We start from the raw sequence: 14,225 nt of genomic DNA, 5'->3' as shown, positions 1-14,225 counted from the left end.
AGTGCAGAAAAAAGATCACACCCTGGGTTGGTACTTGTTCATACCGAGTACAGTCTGGGGCTTGCATAGGTTTGTAGCTGATTCCATATAAACTTAACTGAAGCCTACTATATTTCTGGCCTCACCAGCACTACTTGGTCCATAGCTAATGGAAAAGGACAACCCTAAGGGTTGATGCACTTACAATGCCATGAAGTTGGGCCACCTTGTTGCACAAGTCAGGACGCCACTTTTGAAGGGCCAGGTAGAAAGGGTTTTTCAGGAGATCCTCATCATAAAGAGCCATATGGACTTCAGATGGGGCAAAGCGAGATCCTGGGACAAGGGAGAAAAAGGCAGTAAATGACCACCGTCGGATTCATAAAACACATGCAAGTCTGGATCTGGCAATTTCTAAAAATGGTCCTTGACACAGTACTCTACACACCTAACATCCCAGCACGAAATGTCAAAGATAATCCATCAGTTCTAGCATGACGTGTTTTCACTGGTTAAATGTATAAATTATGTTCAGGAAATTAAACTCCAAGTCACTGCAAATGTGAAAGTGGTTCTTGTTTAGAACATCCTACATGACTAAAATTATGACATTTTATTAAAGATATGCGGGTATTTTTAATCAAATATTTTAAGCATAAAGAAAAGTAAAAACAGAAACTACCACCCAGAATTACCAATACTTAACACTTTGCCATATTTGCCTCAAACTTTATTTAAGAAAGAGTCTATCAGAACAGACTGGACCCCTGCTGTGCCCATCCTGATCCCATTCTCTCCTCCCCTTCCAGAAGCAGCCATGATCCTGGAGTTGAATATCATTTCTGTTTACATTATTATTCCTTTAACACTTATATATTCATAAATAAACTAGAATATTGTTTTATGTGGCTCAAAATTTACATAAATGGCATCACAGTATAAGTATTCTGGAACATATCCTTTTCAATCAACATTACATTTGCAAGTTCTACCCATGCTGATCCACACAGCTCTCATTCATTCAGATTTTTGTATAATATCTTTAAGTAAACATGACACAATTTATTTATCTAATATCCTATATTTAAGTTGTTTCTACATTTCTATTATTACAGACAATGCTGGAATGACCACTCTGTACCAGACTACACATCTAGGAATGTCCCAAGGAGGCACTATAGGGCAGATCCACCTGTACCATCACCAGATGCTGGCAAGGCCTTGTGCTCAGGATTTATAGTTATTTATATATCTGGATATTAAAAAATGCTGCAAATATCTTCTCTCAATCTGAAACTGTCTTTTCATTTTTTCAAATGGGTGTTTTCAGATATCAAAGTGTTTGATTTTTTTAATTAAAAAATTTTTTGTTTGTTAATCCTCACCCAAGGTTGTTTTTCCATTGGTTTTTAAAGAGAGTGAAAGGGAGGGAGAGAGAGAGAGAAACATCTATGTGAGAGATATATTTCGATTGGTTGCCTCCTGTGCATGCCCTGACCAGGGCTGGGGATCAAGGTAGATGCCCTTGATTAGTATCAAACCTGGGACCCTTTAGTGTGAGGGCCAATACTATCTACTGAGCTAAAGTCATTGAAGTGTTTGATTTCTTTTCTATTTTTTTTTTTTTTAATTGGCAGCAGGAAGGGCACCAGGGGTCTGACTGGTGGGGTCAGACCAAACCTGGGTTCAGCAACCTCAGAACTTGGGTTCCGGCTAGGAAAGAATTCAGAGGAAGACCCAAACTGTAAGAGAACATTTATTTGGTAAATTATAGAGGTAGAAGTAGCTCGTAGAAGAAATTGGTTTAGAAAACGAGTTATTGAGATAAAGAAAGGGCCCTTGGAATGGGTAAAGTGCCAGGGGAAGGGGGAGGGGTAGGAAAGGCACTGGCTTCTCCCTGGAGGGAGAGCACCAGTGAAGTGTTTGATTTTATTTTATTTATTTTTATTATTTTATTTATTTATTTATTTATTTTGAAGTGTTTGATTTTAATGTAGTTGAACTTGTCAATCTTTGCCTTAACAGTCAGAGCTTTTACGATTTTAGGGAATCTTATAATCTGGCATGTCTCTTTGCAAAGGGACTTAACATTCCCCCAATCAGAAAGTGGTGTCTACTTCCTCACCTCTTGAGTCTGACTCAGCCATGAATTGCTTTAACCAGCTAACAGAATTGATACTGTGTGATTTCTGAGGGTTGACCTCAATAGGCCTTGCAGAGTCCACTCTCATTCTCTTGGTGTCCTGAGTCTACTCTGCTATGAAGAAGCCCATGGGATGAAAGACCATCAAATAAGACAGAAGCCCAGGTGGTCCAGAGAGCACAGCTATCCCACCAGCTGAAGAACCACCTGCCACCCCACAGAACAGTAGGAAGTAATAAAATGTGGCAGATTAAGCTACTAAGTTTTAGGCTGATCTGTTATGCAGCAAAGGCTATCCCTGAAACCACATCCTTTCCAATACCAAGGCCATAAAAATTGTCCCTATAACTTCTAAGAATCCTTAAAACTTTTTCATTTTTAGGTGGTCTTTATATTTATACTAATGGCCCAGTCTGGCCTGTGTACCTGTCATAGTGCGGGAGCCCTCCATTCCATTGTCCCAAAGGGGTAGGCCCCGCCCACCCATCCAGGGTTCCTCAATGGATTGCCCCAAAGAGGTAGGACTGAGCTAAGGGTCCTGCCTCCAAGCCATGTGGAGCTGTGGGACCCTTAAGCCTTGCCACATGAAGGTCTCCACTGGGCCCCAGGCCTCCTGATGATGGACTGTGACAACGTGATGCAAGTCCCTGCCCACCCATGCCTGCTGCACATTGGTCATTATGTGTGAGGGCATCCTGACCATTAGCATATCAGCTCTTTATTATATAGATGTTATAAATCAGACATCTAATTTAATTTTTTTTCCATAAAGCAAATTGTCAGTTTGTTTGGAATGCTATGACAGAACACCATAGACTAAGTGGCTTAAACAACAAAAATTTATTTCTCACAGCTTTGGAGACTAGGAAGTCCAAGATCAAAGTGCCAACAGATTTGGTTCTTGGTGAGGGCCCACTTCCTGGATTGTAGACCTTCTCACTGTATTCTCACATGATAGAGAGAGAGTATCCCTGTCTCTTTCTCTTTTTATAAGGGCATTAATTCCATAATGAGGGCCGTACCTAACACTAATTAGATCCCAATGTCCCACCTCCAAATACCATATTAAGGATAGGGCTTCAACATATAAATGGGTGTGTGTGTGTGGACGGATGACATAACAATTATCCAATTATGTTTTTTTTTATGTTTTTATTTTATTTATTTTAGAGAGAGAGAAAAAGATAGAAACATCGATGTAAGAGTGTAACAGCGATTGGCTGCCTCCTGCACACTCCCTATGAGGGATCAAGCGTGCAATCTGGGCTTTCAGTGCACAGGACAATGCCTAACCAACTAAGCTTCGTCGGCCAGGGCCCCATCATTGTTTTCTAAATAATCTATCCCTTTCACATGGCTGATAATGCTATTTTTGCCATACTCCAATTTCCCATACATGTTTCCTCTGTTTTTAGGCTCTATTCTGTTTCAATGATCCAGACCAGTGCTGTCCAACAGATGTATGTAGAAAATATAATAACATACATATTATGCATAGTTACATATGTAATTAAAAATTTTCTAGTAGCCACATAAAGAAAAAAGGGAAATTAATTTTAATAATATATTTTACTTATCCTATGTTCAAAAGATTAATTTTTAACATGTGACCAATATTTTAAAGTTATTAAAGACATATTTTACATTATTTTTTTATCCCTACTAAGTCTTCAAATTTTACGTTTATAGCACTTCTCAGTTTATACTAGCCACATGTGCTTAATAGCTGTTATATTGAACAGAGCAGGGCCACATTATGTTATGACTACAGCTTCACAATCTGCCTTAATATCTCATAGAGAAAGACCTCCCTCCTTGTTCTCCAAAATTGTCTGGTTATTCCCAATTGTTTGTAATGTCATACGAATTAGAATCAGTTTATCAATTCCATGAAAAATTCTGTTGGGATTTTTATTGAAACTACTAATTTGAGGACAAGAGAGTCAATATCTTTATAATAATCTTATTATCCATGAACATTGTATGGTGTGTCTTTCCATGAACATCTTCTTCTATGTCCTATATAAAGACCATATATAACCCAGCCAGTGTGGCTCAGTGGTTGAGCATTGACCTATGAACCAGGAGGTTAGGGTTAGATTCCTGGTCAGGGCACATGCCAGATTACACGCTTGATCCTCAGTAGGGGGCATGCAGGAGGCAACCGATCAATGATTCTCTCTCATCATTGATGTTTCTCTCTTTCTCTCCCTTTCCCTTCCTCTCTGAAATCAATAAAAATATTATACAAAATATCATATATAACTTTTATTAACGTTATTTATATGTTCTGTATAAATTTGTTCCTTTTATGAATGGGAACTCCATTGTCCCTGGGTTGCGGTTTTTACTGAGTTCTCAGAGAGGAATATGAAAAATGGGCACAGAAAAGGAGTCAGAGGTCTAGCCATGTCACTGTATCTCTTGAGTCTCCATCTCACTCTGTGCAATAGAGAATACAAATATCTTTCTTACAGGATTTCCATTTCCATTCCTCCCTCATCACTTTTGCCATCCTGCATACGAAAGTACCACCACTTACTGCTAGCCCACATGGTCCCTCTGTGAGGATTAAAAAGAAATACCAGGACACATGGGTTGATAAATAGCTAACAGGCTACATATCAGCCCGTTTCCCACAGTGCCCCTCTCCCAAGCAGAGTAACTTTTACAATAAATAACCTGCACATTGCACACTATAGCTCTATTGTTAATGTTTGACATTTTCCTTTAAAAATCTACTCCCTTTTAAAAACTTATTTAAAATTTATTTTAAAAGAATATTATACCTAAATGAAAAAAAATCAGTATCAAATTCCATAAAAAGAAGATAAACTTAAAATTAAAAGTTATAAGAACAATTCACACTATTTAAAACCTTGCTAGATACTATTGCCTAGCAAAGGTTCTGAGCTCAAGCCTGTGGCTTCTTCGTTAAAAAGAAAAAATTAGCCCTAGCCGGTTTGGTTCAGTGGATAGAGTGTCAGCCTGTGGACTGAAGGGTCCCGGGTTCAATCCTGGTCATGGGCATGTATCTCGGTTGCAGGTTTGATCTGGGCATGATTGGGGGGCAACCAACCAATCGACGTTTCTCTCTTACATGTTTCTTTCTGTCTCTTTTCAAAATTCAATGGAAAAATATCCTTGGGTGAGGATTAACAAAAAAGAAAAAGAAAAAGAAAACTAGCAATTATTAAGGTGCATCAAGTAAATTTATCCTTGATATAATCAGATGAATGAAATATGAATGAAAACTAAATTACTTTCTTACTATGTAATAATATTCCAATATGCTTCCTTGGGAAAACACCAGAACAGTATGCATAAGTATATTATGAATTCTCTCCCTTATAGTTAATGATAAAAACAGCTACCATTTGAGAACATCCTTGGTCCAGGCACTGTGGTGACTTCTATACATCCTCACCCCATTTTAATGCTCCTGACATCTATGGGTAACTAAAAATAACTAATACAACAACCATAGGTATCATTAGCCCTATGGCACAGATGAAGAAACTGAGGCTCGTTGGCTAACTTGAGATTACACAAAGATGTCAAAATTTATTCTAACACCTTCCCCTTTAACCACTACCCCCATCATGCAAAAGAAATATGCGTGGGTTAGGGGTTATTTCATGAAGCATGGATGCAAGGATTCCACACTTCATTTACCCCAAAGGAAAAGTCCCCCTACAGACAGCTACACAAGCCTCACATGGAATCTCCTCAGTCTGGTCGGGCCAGAGCTGTCCTGGCTGTAGCTCCTGGGGACTGCCTGAAGGAGGCCCTGCCAATCTGCTTATCGAGGAGTCTAGCGTGAAATCAGTTACATATAATCCCTTCCTGGACCACAGAGATAATTCTGCAACAACTTAGGTATTTGATCTGTTGAATTACATTATTACAAGCACAGATAATCCTTTCATGAGTCCTTACCAGAAGAACTGAATAATGTAATTTTGCTGGGACAGTCACAAGAAAACCAAATTCTTCCAGGTTACTGACACAGTTGATTCTAAATGGCAGAGTGCAAAAGTAAAGATGCCTTGGACAAAAACCTCACGAAAAACAAGGTATGATATGGTCAGACTAAAGCTGCAAAGGGATACTCCTGCTCTTCCAGCAAGATGCTGGCGGAACACCAACACCTCCGCCCCCAAGATGAAGGTGACAAGGGCTAGTTTTGACAGAGAAACTAATAACCTAGCTGGGAAGCAAAGAATGTGCACCAGAAGAGTAAAACAAACCCCGAACAGTGCTGGGAAAAGTGAGGACCAGAGACAGGAACAGGAGGGAGGAGATTGGGGCAAGAAGTGTGTGTGTGGGGGGGGGGGGGGGGGAGGGGGAGGGGGAGGATCCTGGCAGGAGGCAGGAAAAGGTTCTTGTGGGCACAGAAAACCTGAATAAAGCCCCAGCCGGTTTGGCTCAGTGGACAGAGCTTTGGCCTGCAGACTGAAGGGTCCCAGGTTCAATTCTAGTCAAGGGCATCTACCTAGTTGTAGGCTCAATCCCTGGTCCTGGCCAGGGCATGTGCGGGAGGCCACCAATCAATGTGTCTCATATCGATGTTTCCTTGCCCTCCCTCTCTCTTTCTCCCGCCCCCCACCTTCCATTCTCTAAAAAAAAAAAAAAAAAAAAAAAAAAAAATCAATGGAAAAATATCCTTGGGTGAGGATTAACAAACAAATAAAAAATAAAACCTGAGTAAACCTTTTTTGACTTGATGAGAAGACGAGTCTATAGAAATAATAATAATTCAAACAGAGCAGGTAAGAGAAGGCTCCTAAATGCCACATCAAAACATTCAGTTTAAAAGCATGAACTGTGTAAACACATAAGACTCCTAGCAAGTATTGCTGGTAAATGGGATGGAGCTTACTGTTTTTCAGTCCTAAATAATCTGCTTTCTTTTGGACATAGTCCTCCTGGTTGCCAACGACTGAACCCTGAACTCTGTCTAGGAGTAGATTCAAAGAGCTCTGTCCAGCACTGTTCTCAACCTTTCTGTCCCAGGTTTAAAATATGTAATAAATCACATACAATTTGGTGCTTAATGCCAGAGTTGAATTCTTAAAAATAATATTTAATATTCTGACAAGTTTACTTGCAAGAATTAGTTTTATATTTTAAAATATCAAGCAAAGTAAAGATGCCTTGGACAAAAGCCTCATGAAAAACGATATGATATAGTCAGACTAGTTTTTCCTCATAAAACTAAAAAGGTGAGTGAGTCCTCTTATAAAACTCCTTTTTTAAAAAATTACACCCCTGCCCAGGCTGGTATGGCTCAGCTGGTTGGGTATTGTCCCATGCACCAAATGGTCACCGGTTCAATTCCTGGTCAGGGCACATGCCCAAGTTTTGGGCTCCATTTCCAGTAGGGGGGCATGCAGGAGGCAGCCAACTGACGTTCCAATCACACATTGATGTTTTCTCTCTCCCTCTCCCTTCTTCTCTTTAAAAAAAATCAGTTAAAAAAAATAATTAATTGCATCCCTGCCTAAGCTCAAATAATGGATTCATTTACAGAAAATCTAGCAAAGTTAGAGATCAAATAGCCCTGAACCTGAGTTATCTAAAGCTACTCTGTGGTCAGGATAGCCAGGCAAGGCCTCAAACCAGTACCAGGTATTTCAGGAGGCAGTGTGCACACTTGTGGTTTTGTGGTCTTCAACCGTCTTGCCAGCCTGGAGGTCTCTGGCTGGCCAGGGACAGCAAGTGACAGTGTGCAGCCTGGCTCAGCAGAATCCAGCATAGGAGAGTCTGCACCTCCAGAGATGCATTCCCTGCTGAAATCTCACTGCTGTGGCTCTTCCTACCCTTCCAGGGACCTAAAGACCCTGAACAGGCAAATTGATGAGCAATATTCTCCAGCTGGAGGAAAAGGCAAAAAGGAAAAACTTTCTACTCATCTGTTTTCATTTCAAATGGAAGCAATCTGCTGATATAATAATGTATGGTCTTATGGTCACTTGTGTCCTTCTGGCCTATAATGTCTATGGATCTCATACATATTTTTCTCAAAGCTCCTCTTTGAAGCACCCTGCCTGCACCTGGCTTACTTAGCTCCCTGTAGGCATGTTAACTATTCTTCCACTTGACCAAAATAATAGTGGGGTGTTAGAGGAAGCTTAAGCTCCCAGGGAGGGATCATCTCTCACTGGAGCTGGAAATCCACTGCCCAAATCCAAGGGAAGAGGAAGGGCTGTCCCTAGGCAGCCATTGGCTAAAAACAGAAACAAACAGCTTTCTTAGAGCTGGCTAAACACAGTGACAGCTGGACTGTGGAGGGTCACAGAGGGAGAGAAGGTCTCATGGTTGGAAAGGGATGTGACCACCAAGGGAGCAGGAAAGTTTGGAGGAGCACAACTGTTTGCAGAATGCCACTCCATCACCCTGCTCCCACAGTTACAGGTGCAGTCACCTCCCTGAGTAACCCACCTCCCTGCCAGTATCTTGGACAGAAAGGCAGGAGCTCCACGGGCCACTTCTCAGTATGTCTCAGATGTGGAAGCAACCTCAGGACAAACCAGGTCTGGATTCTTCAGATGTAAATCTTTTCTAGGTCTGGTATCTATCATCACATGTTCGCATTCCTCTGCTCCTCTAGGAGAACATGAAGTTACTGAATACCAAGCTAATCCTGGCAGTTCATCAACAGACAGACACACTAACAGGCACAGACACGTAGAACAAAGAACCAGCAGCTGCCCTCATGAGGACAACACAATCCAAGGAGCCACAAGGAGGCACAGTCAAGACCTGACGGCAGGCCCTATGCAGATACCACAGCTCACTCCCCCAGGGACACTGTCCTACAGGATTATTGCAGGTGACAAGCCACGGATGGGAGAGCTCACCCAACGTGTCCATCCAATGGCACAGCCCCAAATGCTTTCTTGCTACTAGAGCCTGTCAGAAGTATCTGTTTTGGCTCTCATACTGCACTTTTCCCTTGGAAGCCTACAGGCTTCGCCTGCTGATGTCGCTCAAACTTGTTCACGGGAAAGACCACAAAGTGGTCTGTGCAGGATTCCACAATGACTTCCTCTCCACTCACTAGGAGATGAACTCTTAATTACTCTGGTTGGCATTAAGGGTCTCTTATATCTGACCTCCTACTCATCTCCACAGCCTCATCTCCTTCTGCTGTCCCCACAACTCCTCAAAGAGATGGGTTCTCCCTCCTACCATTTTGTCCCGAAAACTACACTTCCTCTCTCAAGGCATCCTTTTGACAGGTGGGTGGCTGAGACCCTCCTTGGCAAAGAATGGACAAGGCCAAGAGAACCTGAACCCTCACCACAAATGGCAACTGAATCAACGAACTAAAGGACAGTCTCCTGAGTGAGAGCAAACCCTGAGGACCAGCCCTCTGGACCCTCCAAAGTGCCTCAATACCAGGACCAGAGAGGTGACCTAGAAATGCCAAATCCCCTGCTCTGCTCTAACGCTAGTGCGACTGTGTGCTGACCCTCGTTTCTTGAACGTCCCAAACCCTCAATTAAGACTTGACAAACCTGCTCTGGCGGTCCAGCAAGGGCCCGAAGTGCCCAGGTCCCCAGCATCTCAAAGGGCACCCAGAGGAACGCGGCCTGGCACTAGAACCTGTAGGCTGTCCATTTCTAACAAAAAGAGCTGAACAGACCCAGTGTCCGGAATATCTCTAAGTGCTTAAGAATTTTCCTGAAGTAATCTTTACCTAGCAGGACGAGGAGACCCTGTTCCGCGAGAGGCAGGTAGGCAGGGGTTCCCTTTTCCTTCCCCGGTACCTTCATCACCCTCTACCCGGGATCCACAAGAGCCTGGCCGGAGGCCCTGGACAACCACTCACAGCCTTCTCTCCACTTTCACGGCCCAGGCCGCCCGCAAACCCAGGAGGCCACTCCGCCAGGAGCTACGGTCCCGCCCACTGCCCGCAACTCTGAACTCCGGAGACCCCGGACTCGCAGGCCCGTGCCAGCGCCGCGGGGGTCAGAGGGCGCCTTCTTCCCCCACCTCACCCCACCCCAACCCATCCCGGAAAGGAGAGACCGAACAAGTCCTGCTGCGGACGGGACCGGAAGAGCGCGGGCAGAGCGGGCTATCGGCGAAGGGTCGGGGCCTTAGGAGTCGCCCGGGAGCCACCGTCCCTGCCAGGGGCGCCGTGGGGCGCCGGGGGCGGAAAGAGTAGTTGCCAGCTCCGGCCTCCTCCGGCCTCCGGGTCCCGAGCGCAGCCGTCCCGAGGGGAGGGAGGCGCGGGAGCAGACAGGAGGGAGGACACTTACTTAAAAGGCTACATAGTTTCACTCCCTGCCCTTTCCGGAGCAGCGGCGACACCACCGGCCCCTGGGCTCGGGCCTCAGGTACCGCCACCCTAGCGCGCGGCCCCACGCCACCGCCCACCCTCTTACTCCACCGTTGGGCGGGGCCGCGTCCCGGAGTCAGCCCAATGAGCGGCCATCCTGACCCAGAGTGATGTGCGCGCAGAGCAATCATTAAGCCCGCCCAGCCGGGGGCGGGGCTCAGGCGGCGCACTGCGCTTCCTACTCCGGCGAGAGCCCAGAGCTGCCGACTGCGCATGCCCACACCGAGAGAGGGCGGGGTCGCGAGCAACTGTGTCAGGGAAGGGGTCCAAGCTTGGTCTCTGGAAAGCGGGCTGGATTGAGATTGGGGACCCAGGAGCCATACCTCCTCATGTATCGCCCTTTACTGCTTGCTTTGGAGGACGGAGGTGCCCAGTCCTATGAAGAACAACACTCCCGTCGCTGGCAGGGGCTGGGAGTCATGATCCTTTATCCTCTATTAATAGACGAGGTTCTAAGCCCCTCACTTGCTTGGATGTAGAATGACACAACCCCTCACCCCTTTATTTTTTTTTTACCTGGGCCTCAGTTTTCCCCATCGGTAAAATAGAGGGTTAGATATGCGAAGCGCTATTATTCCCAACTGCAACGGGGGGTGGGGTGGGTGAGAAGGAGGGAGAGACAAGGGACCTACACGTGACCTCCCGCGCGGGCCCCGCCTATCCCTTGTCCAGGGGATGGAAGCATCCCGCGGGGACGAGCGGGCGGGATGAGTGGATCCTAAGAAGCACGACTCAGCCATCCTGGGCAGCGGCTAAAGCGGAGCGCGCCGCTCGCGGGTTAGTCCTAAAGACGGTACCCGAGGATGGGGACCACAACCCGGGCTTCGCAGGGGGCCGCCGTGGAGGCCAGGGCAGGACAGAGACTCAGCGTGTGACCTGAGCGTATCTGGGAGGATGGACGAGGAGACCGGAGGCAGCTAATGCGCCGGGCGGCGCACATCGCGAGTCCCTATCTGGCTCCGTCGACAGCACTGCAGCACGGAGCGGGTCTGGGGCCATGAGGAAGGTGCCGGCGGCCCGATCCGGAGCCGCAGGGGGGATTGGCCGTTTGGCTGGGCGGAGGGCCTGAGGCCGGGAGGGGCGCAGGCTGTCAAGTCGCGCCGGAGCGCACCGCTATGGCGAGGGAGGAGTGCAAGGCGCTGCTGGACGCGCTCAACAAGGTGACCGCGTGCTACCACCACCTGGTGCTTACTATCGGGGGCTCGGCGGACTCGCAGAACCTGCGGGAGGAGCTGCAGAGGACGCGCCAGAAGGCGCAGGAGCTGGCGGCGGCCACCGGCGCGCCGCTGACGACCGCGCTGCGAGACAAGGGCCTGCGCGCGGAGGAACGCGCCGAGTTCGAACGCCTGTGGGTGGCCTTCTCCGGCTGCCTCGACCTGCTGGAGGCGGACATGCGGCGCGCGCTGGCGCTGGGCGCCGCGTTCCCCCTGCGCGCGCCGCGGCGGCCGCTGGTGCGCACCGGCGTGGCGGGCGGCGCGGCGGGCGTGGCGGCCCGCGCCCTGAGCGCTCGCGCCCTGCGGCACGAGGCGGAGCGCCACTTCGACGCGGACGATCTGCGCGAGCTGGAGCGGGATATCCTTCAAGTGGGCACGATGATCTACGACCTGGAGATGAAGGTCAACGTGCCCCGCTGGACGGTGCAAGCCCGGCAGGCGGCGGGCGCCGAGCTCCTGACCGGTGCCGGAGCCTCCTCGGCGGGTTTGGTGTCCGTGGAAGAGCGCACAGGGCCCTGCGACCCGAGCAAGGCCCTGGCTGCCACCGTGTTCGGCGCCGTGCTGCTGGCCGCCGTGGCCCTGGCGGTGTGCGTGGCGAAGCTGAGCTGACCGACACCCGAGAGCCTGCCGCCCAACTCCTTCCGGACCGCCGCCGCTCCTTCCCCAGAGATGCTCCTCTCCCGGAGTGACGCTTCCCGCCGGGACTTGGGATGGGAATGGAATCTGGCATGTTTAAGGGGAGCGATTCTAAAACCCCGTGTGTGTGTGTGTGTGTGTGTGTGTGTGTGTGTGTGTGTGTGTGTGTAGGGGTACACGCGTATTTCAAGCACACACCTACCAGCAGAACGAGGTTTCCTCCTGCTGGCCAGGGAGGAGTTAACTTGTGCAGGCTGCCAGGGCATTACCGCTAATGTTTGCGGGAGCTTTATCCTCTATTAATAGAAAACGGTCCACAGTGACCCCAGGTTCCTCTGAGTTAATGGGTTACCGCGTGTGCTGCTGGGGCGTGTTTGCACAGAGTCGCAGTTTGGTGCCACCAATCGCTACCGGAAACTCCCACGTTCTACACGGGGCAGTTTGATAAAGGCGGTGATGAAAAGAAGGGTGGAGAGGGGGGCTGTTTTGCTGGAAAGGGGTTGTTTCTTCCTGGACAAGAGGCAAATTGCAACAGGATATAAGCAGGTTTTTGTTTGTTTTGTTTTTACTTTAATCCTTTGGGGCCTACGTTTAGGAGAGGGAAAATGGACGTTCATGCAAAGTGCTTTCTGGATGGTTCACGATTGCGCTTCTTGGCAAAATCACCAAAAGCAGCTAGAAGAGGCTTGGGGTTGTGCCCTCGCTGCAGGGTCTGACTCTGCTTAGGAAACCAGAGATGGGCCACAGGACCTTCCTTCACCTTCACCAGGTTGGACCCCCTGCGCACACTGCCTATTTAAAAGGGCTCTCTCTCGCCTGCCGGGGCGGGGCAAGCTTTGGGAAGGGCCACATGCTGTATAAACAGGAACTTTCTCCTTCCCTTTGGCTTATTTTTGTTCCTCCTTTTCGCGGAGGGCTAGGGAATCCTCTTTGGAGCCCTTAATCCTGTCTATCCCTTGGAATTTGCTTGCCAGCCAGTAGGACAGCTGGCTTTGGAAGGAGCTGCACAGCTCTCTGACCCAAACACTGCCCCCTGAGGGGACACAGTGGCATCACTGGCGTGCAGAGAAGTAATCGTTTTAACTTGGAATTTAATGTTTTAAAAATAATCACTTTAAAGAAAAATCACATTGTGTACTATCAAAGTTGTGTTTTTTGTTTTTTCTAAAAAACGTTTGGCCACGAATTTATACGTGCCAATAAATCAGACACAGTCTTTATTTATATACTTTGGTTACTAAATATATATTTCCATTTAGTTTTAAAATTGATCTTGAAGGCAGGAGTCATAACAAAAACTACTAGAACCACAGGTGTAGGTGACAGAAATTAAGCAGCCCTTCCTTCTCTTGGTCAATAAATAAAGAAATGTAGAAAACACCCTGGGTCTGAGGCTAGAATTTGCCTGAGCTGGGCTGCCACCTCCTACCTGTGTTACCCAGAGAATGTCTGTTGAGAAAAAAGATGTATTTACTCCCTGAAGGTAATAATTAACTGACAAGGATTTTTTTTTTCTTTTCTCTCTCTCTCTCTCTCTCTCTCTCTCTCTCTCTCTCTCTCTCTTTATTTCAGAGAGGAAGGGAGAGGGAGAGAGATATAGAAACATCAATGATGAGAGAGAATCATTGTTCGGCTGCCTCCTGGACATTCCCCACTGGGGATCGAACCCTCAACCACCCATGTGGCCTGACCAGGAATCGAAGCAGGACCTAGTTTGTAGGTCAATGCTCAAACACTGAGCCATGCCCCTGGGCCCTCAGCCACTTTTTTTAAAAATATATTTTTTTATTGATTTTTCACAGAGAGGAAGAGAAAGGGATAGAGAGTTAGAAACATCGATGAGAGAGAAACATCGGTTAGCTGCCTCCTGCACACCCCCCACTGGGGATGTGCCTGCAACCAA

General features: G+C 47.1%; 2 protein-coding genes across 2 annotated transcripts in view; one reads left to right on the top strand and one right to left on the bottom strand.

Annotated features, from left to right (window-relative positions):
- The window catches only part of ANKRD27 (ankyrin repeat domain 27), a 65,665-nt gene extending 55,127 nt beyond the window's left edge, over positions 1 to 10,538 (bottom strand). The window contains 2 exon segments of the mRNA XM_036440852.2: positions 185 to 315; positions 10,393 to 10,538. Of these exon segments, the coding sequence (XP_036296745.1) occupies positions 185 to 286 (102 nt within the window). The 5' untranslated portion in view covers positions 287 to 315; positions 10,393 to 10,538.
- Positions 10,539 to 10,649: 111 nt separating this feature from the next.
- On the top strand, positions 10,650 to 12,442 carry LOC118720689 (regulator of G protein signaling 9 binding protein). Its single transcript, XM_036440920.2, has one exon. It carries the CDS (start codon positions 11,588 to 11,590, stop codon positions 12,293 to 12,295), a length of 708 nt encoding a protein of 235 aa, XP_036296813.1. The 5' UTR covers positions 10,650 to 11,587; the 3' UTR covers positions 12,296 to 12,442.
- The last annotated feature ends 1,783 nt before the right edge of the window (positions 12,443 to 14,225 follow it).

The sequence above is a fragment of the Pipistrellus kuhlii genome, unplaced genomic scaffold, assembly GCF_014108245.1.
Source record: "Pipistrellus kuhlii isolate mPipKuh1 unplaced genomic scaffold, mPipKuh1.p scaffold_m20_p_17, whole genome shotgun sequence".
NCBI classification, from domain to species: domain Eukaryota; kingdom Metazoa; phylum Chordata; class Mammalia; order Chiroptera; family Vespertilionidae; genus Pipistrellus; species Pipistrellus kuhlii.
This window is presented reverse-complemented; position numbering and strand designations above follow the sequence as displayed.

What these genes read in the sequence shown, in the direction of transcription:
- LOC118720689 (XM_036440920.2), top strand. Translation starts at nt 11,588, where the DNA reads ATGGCGAGGGAGGAGTGCAAGGCGCTGCTGGACGCGCTCAACAAGGTG.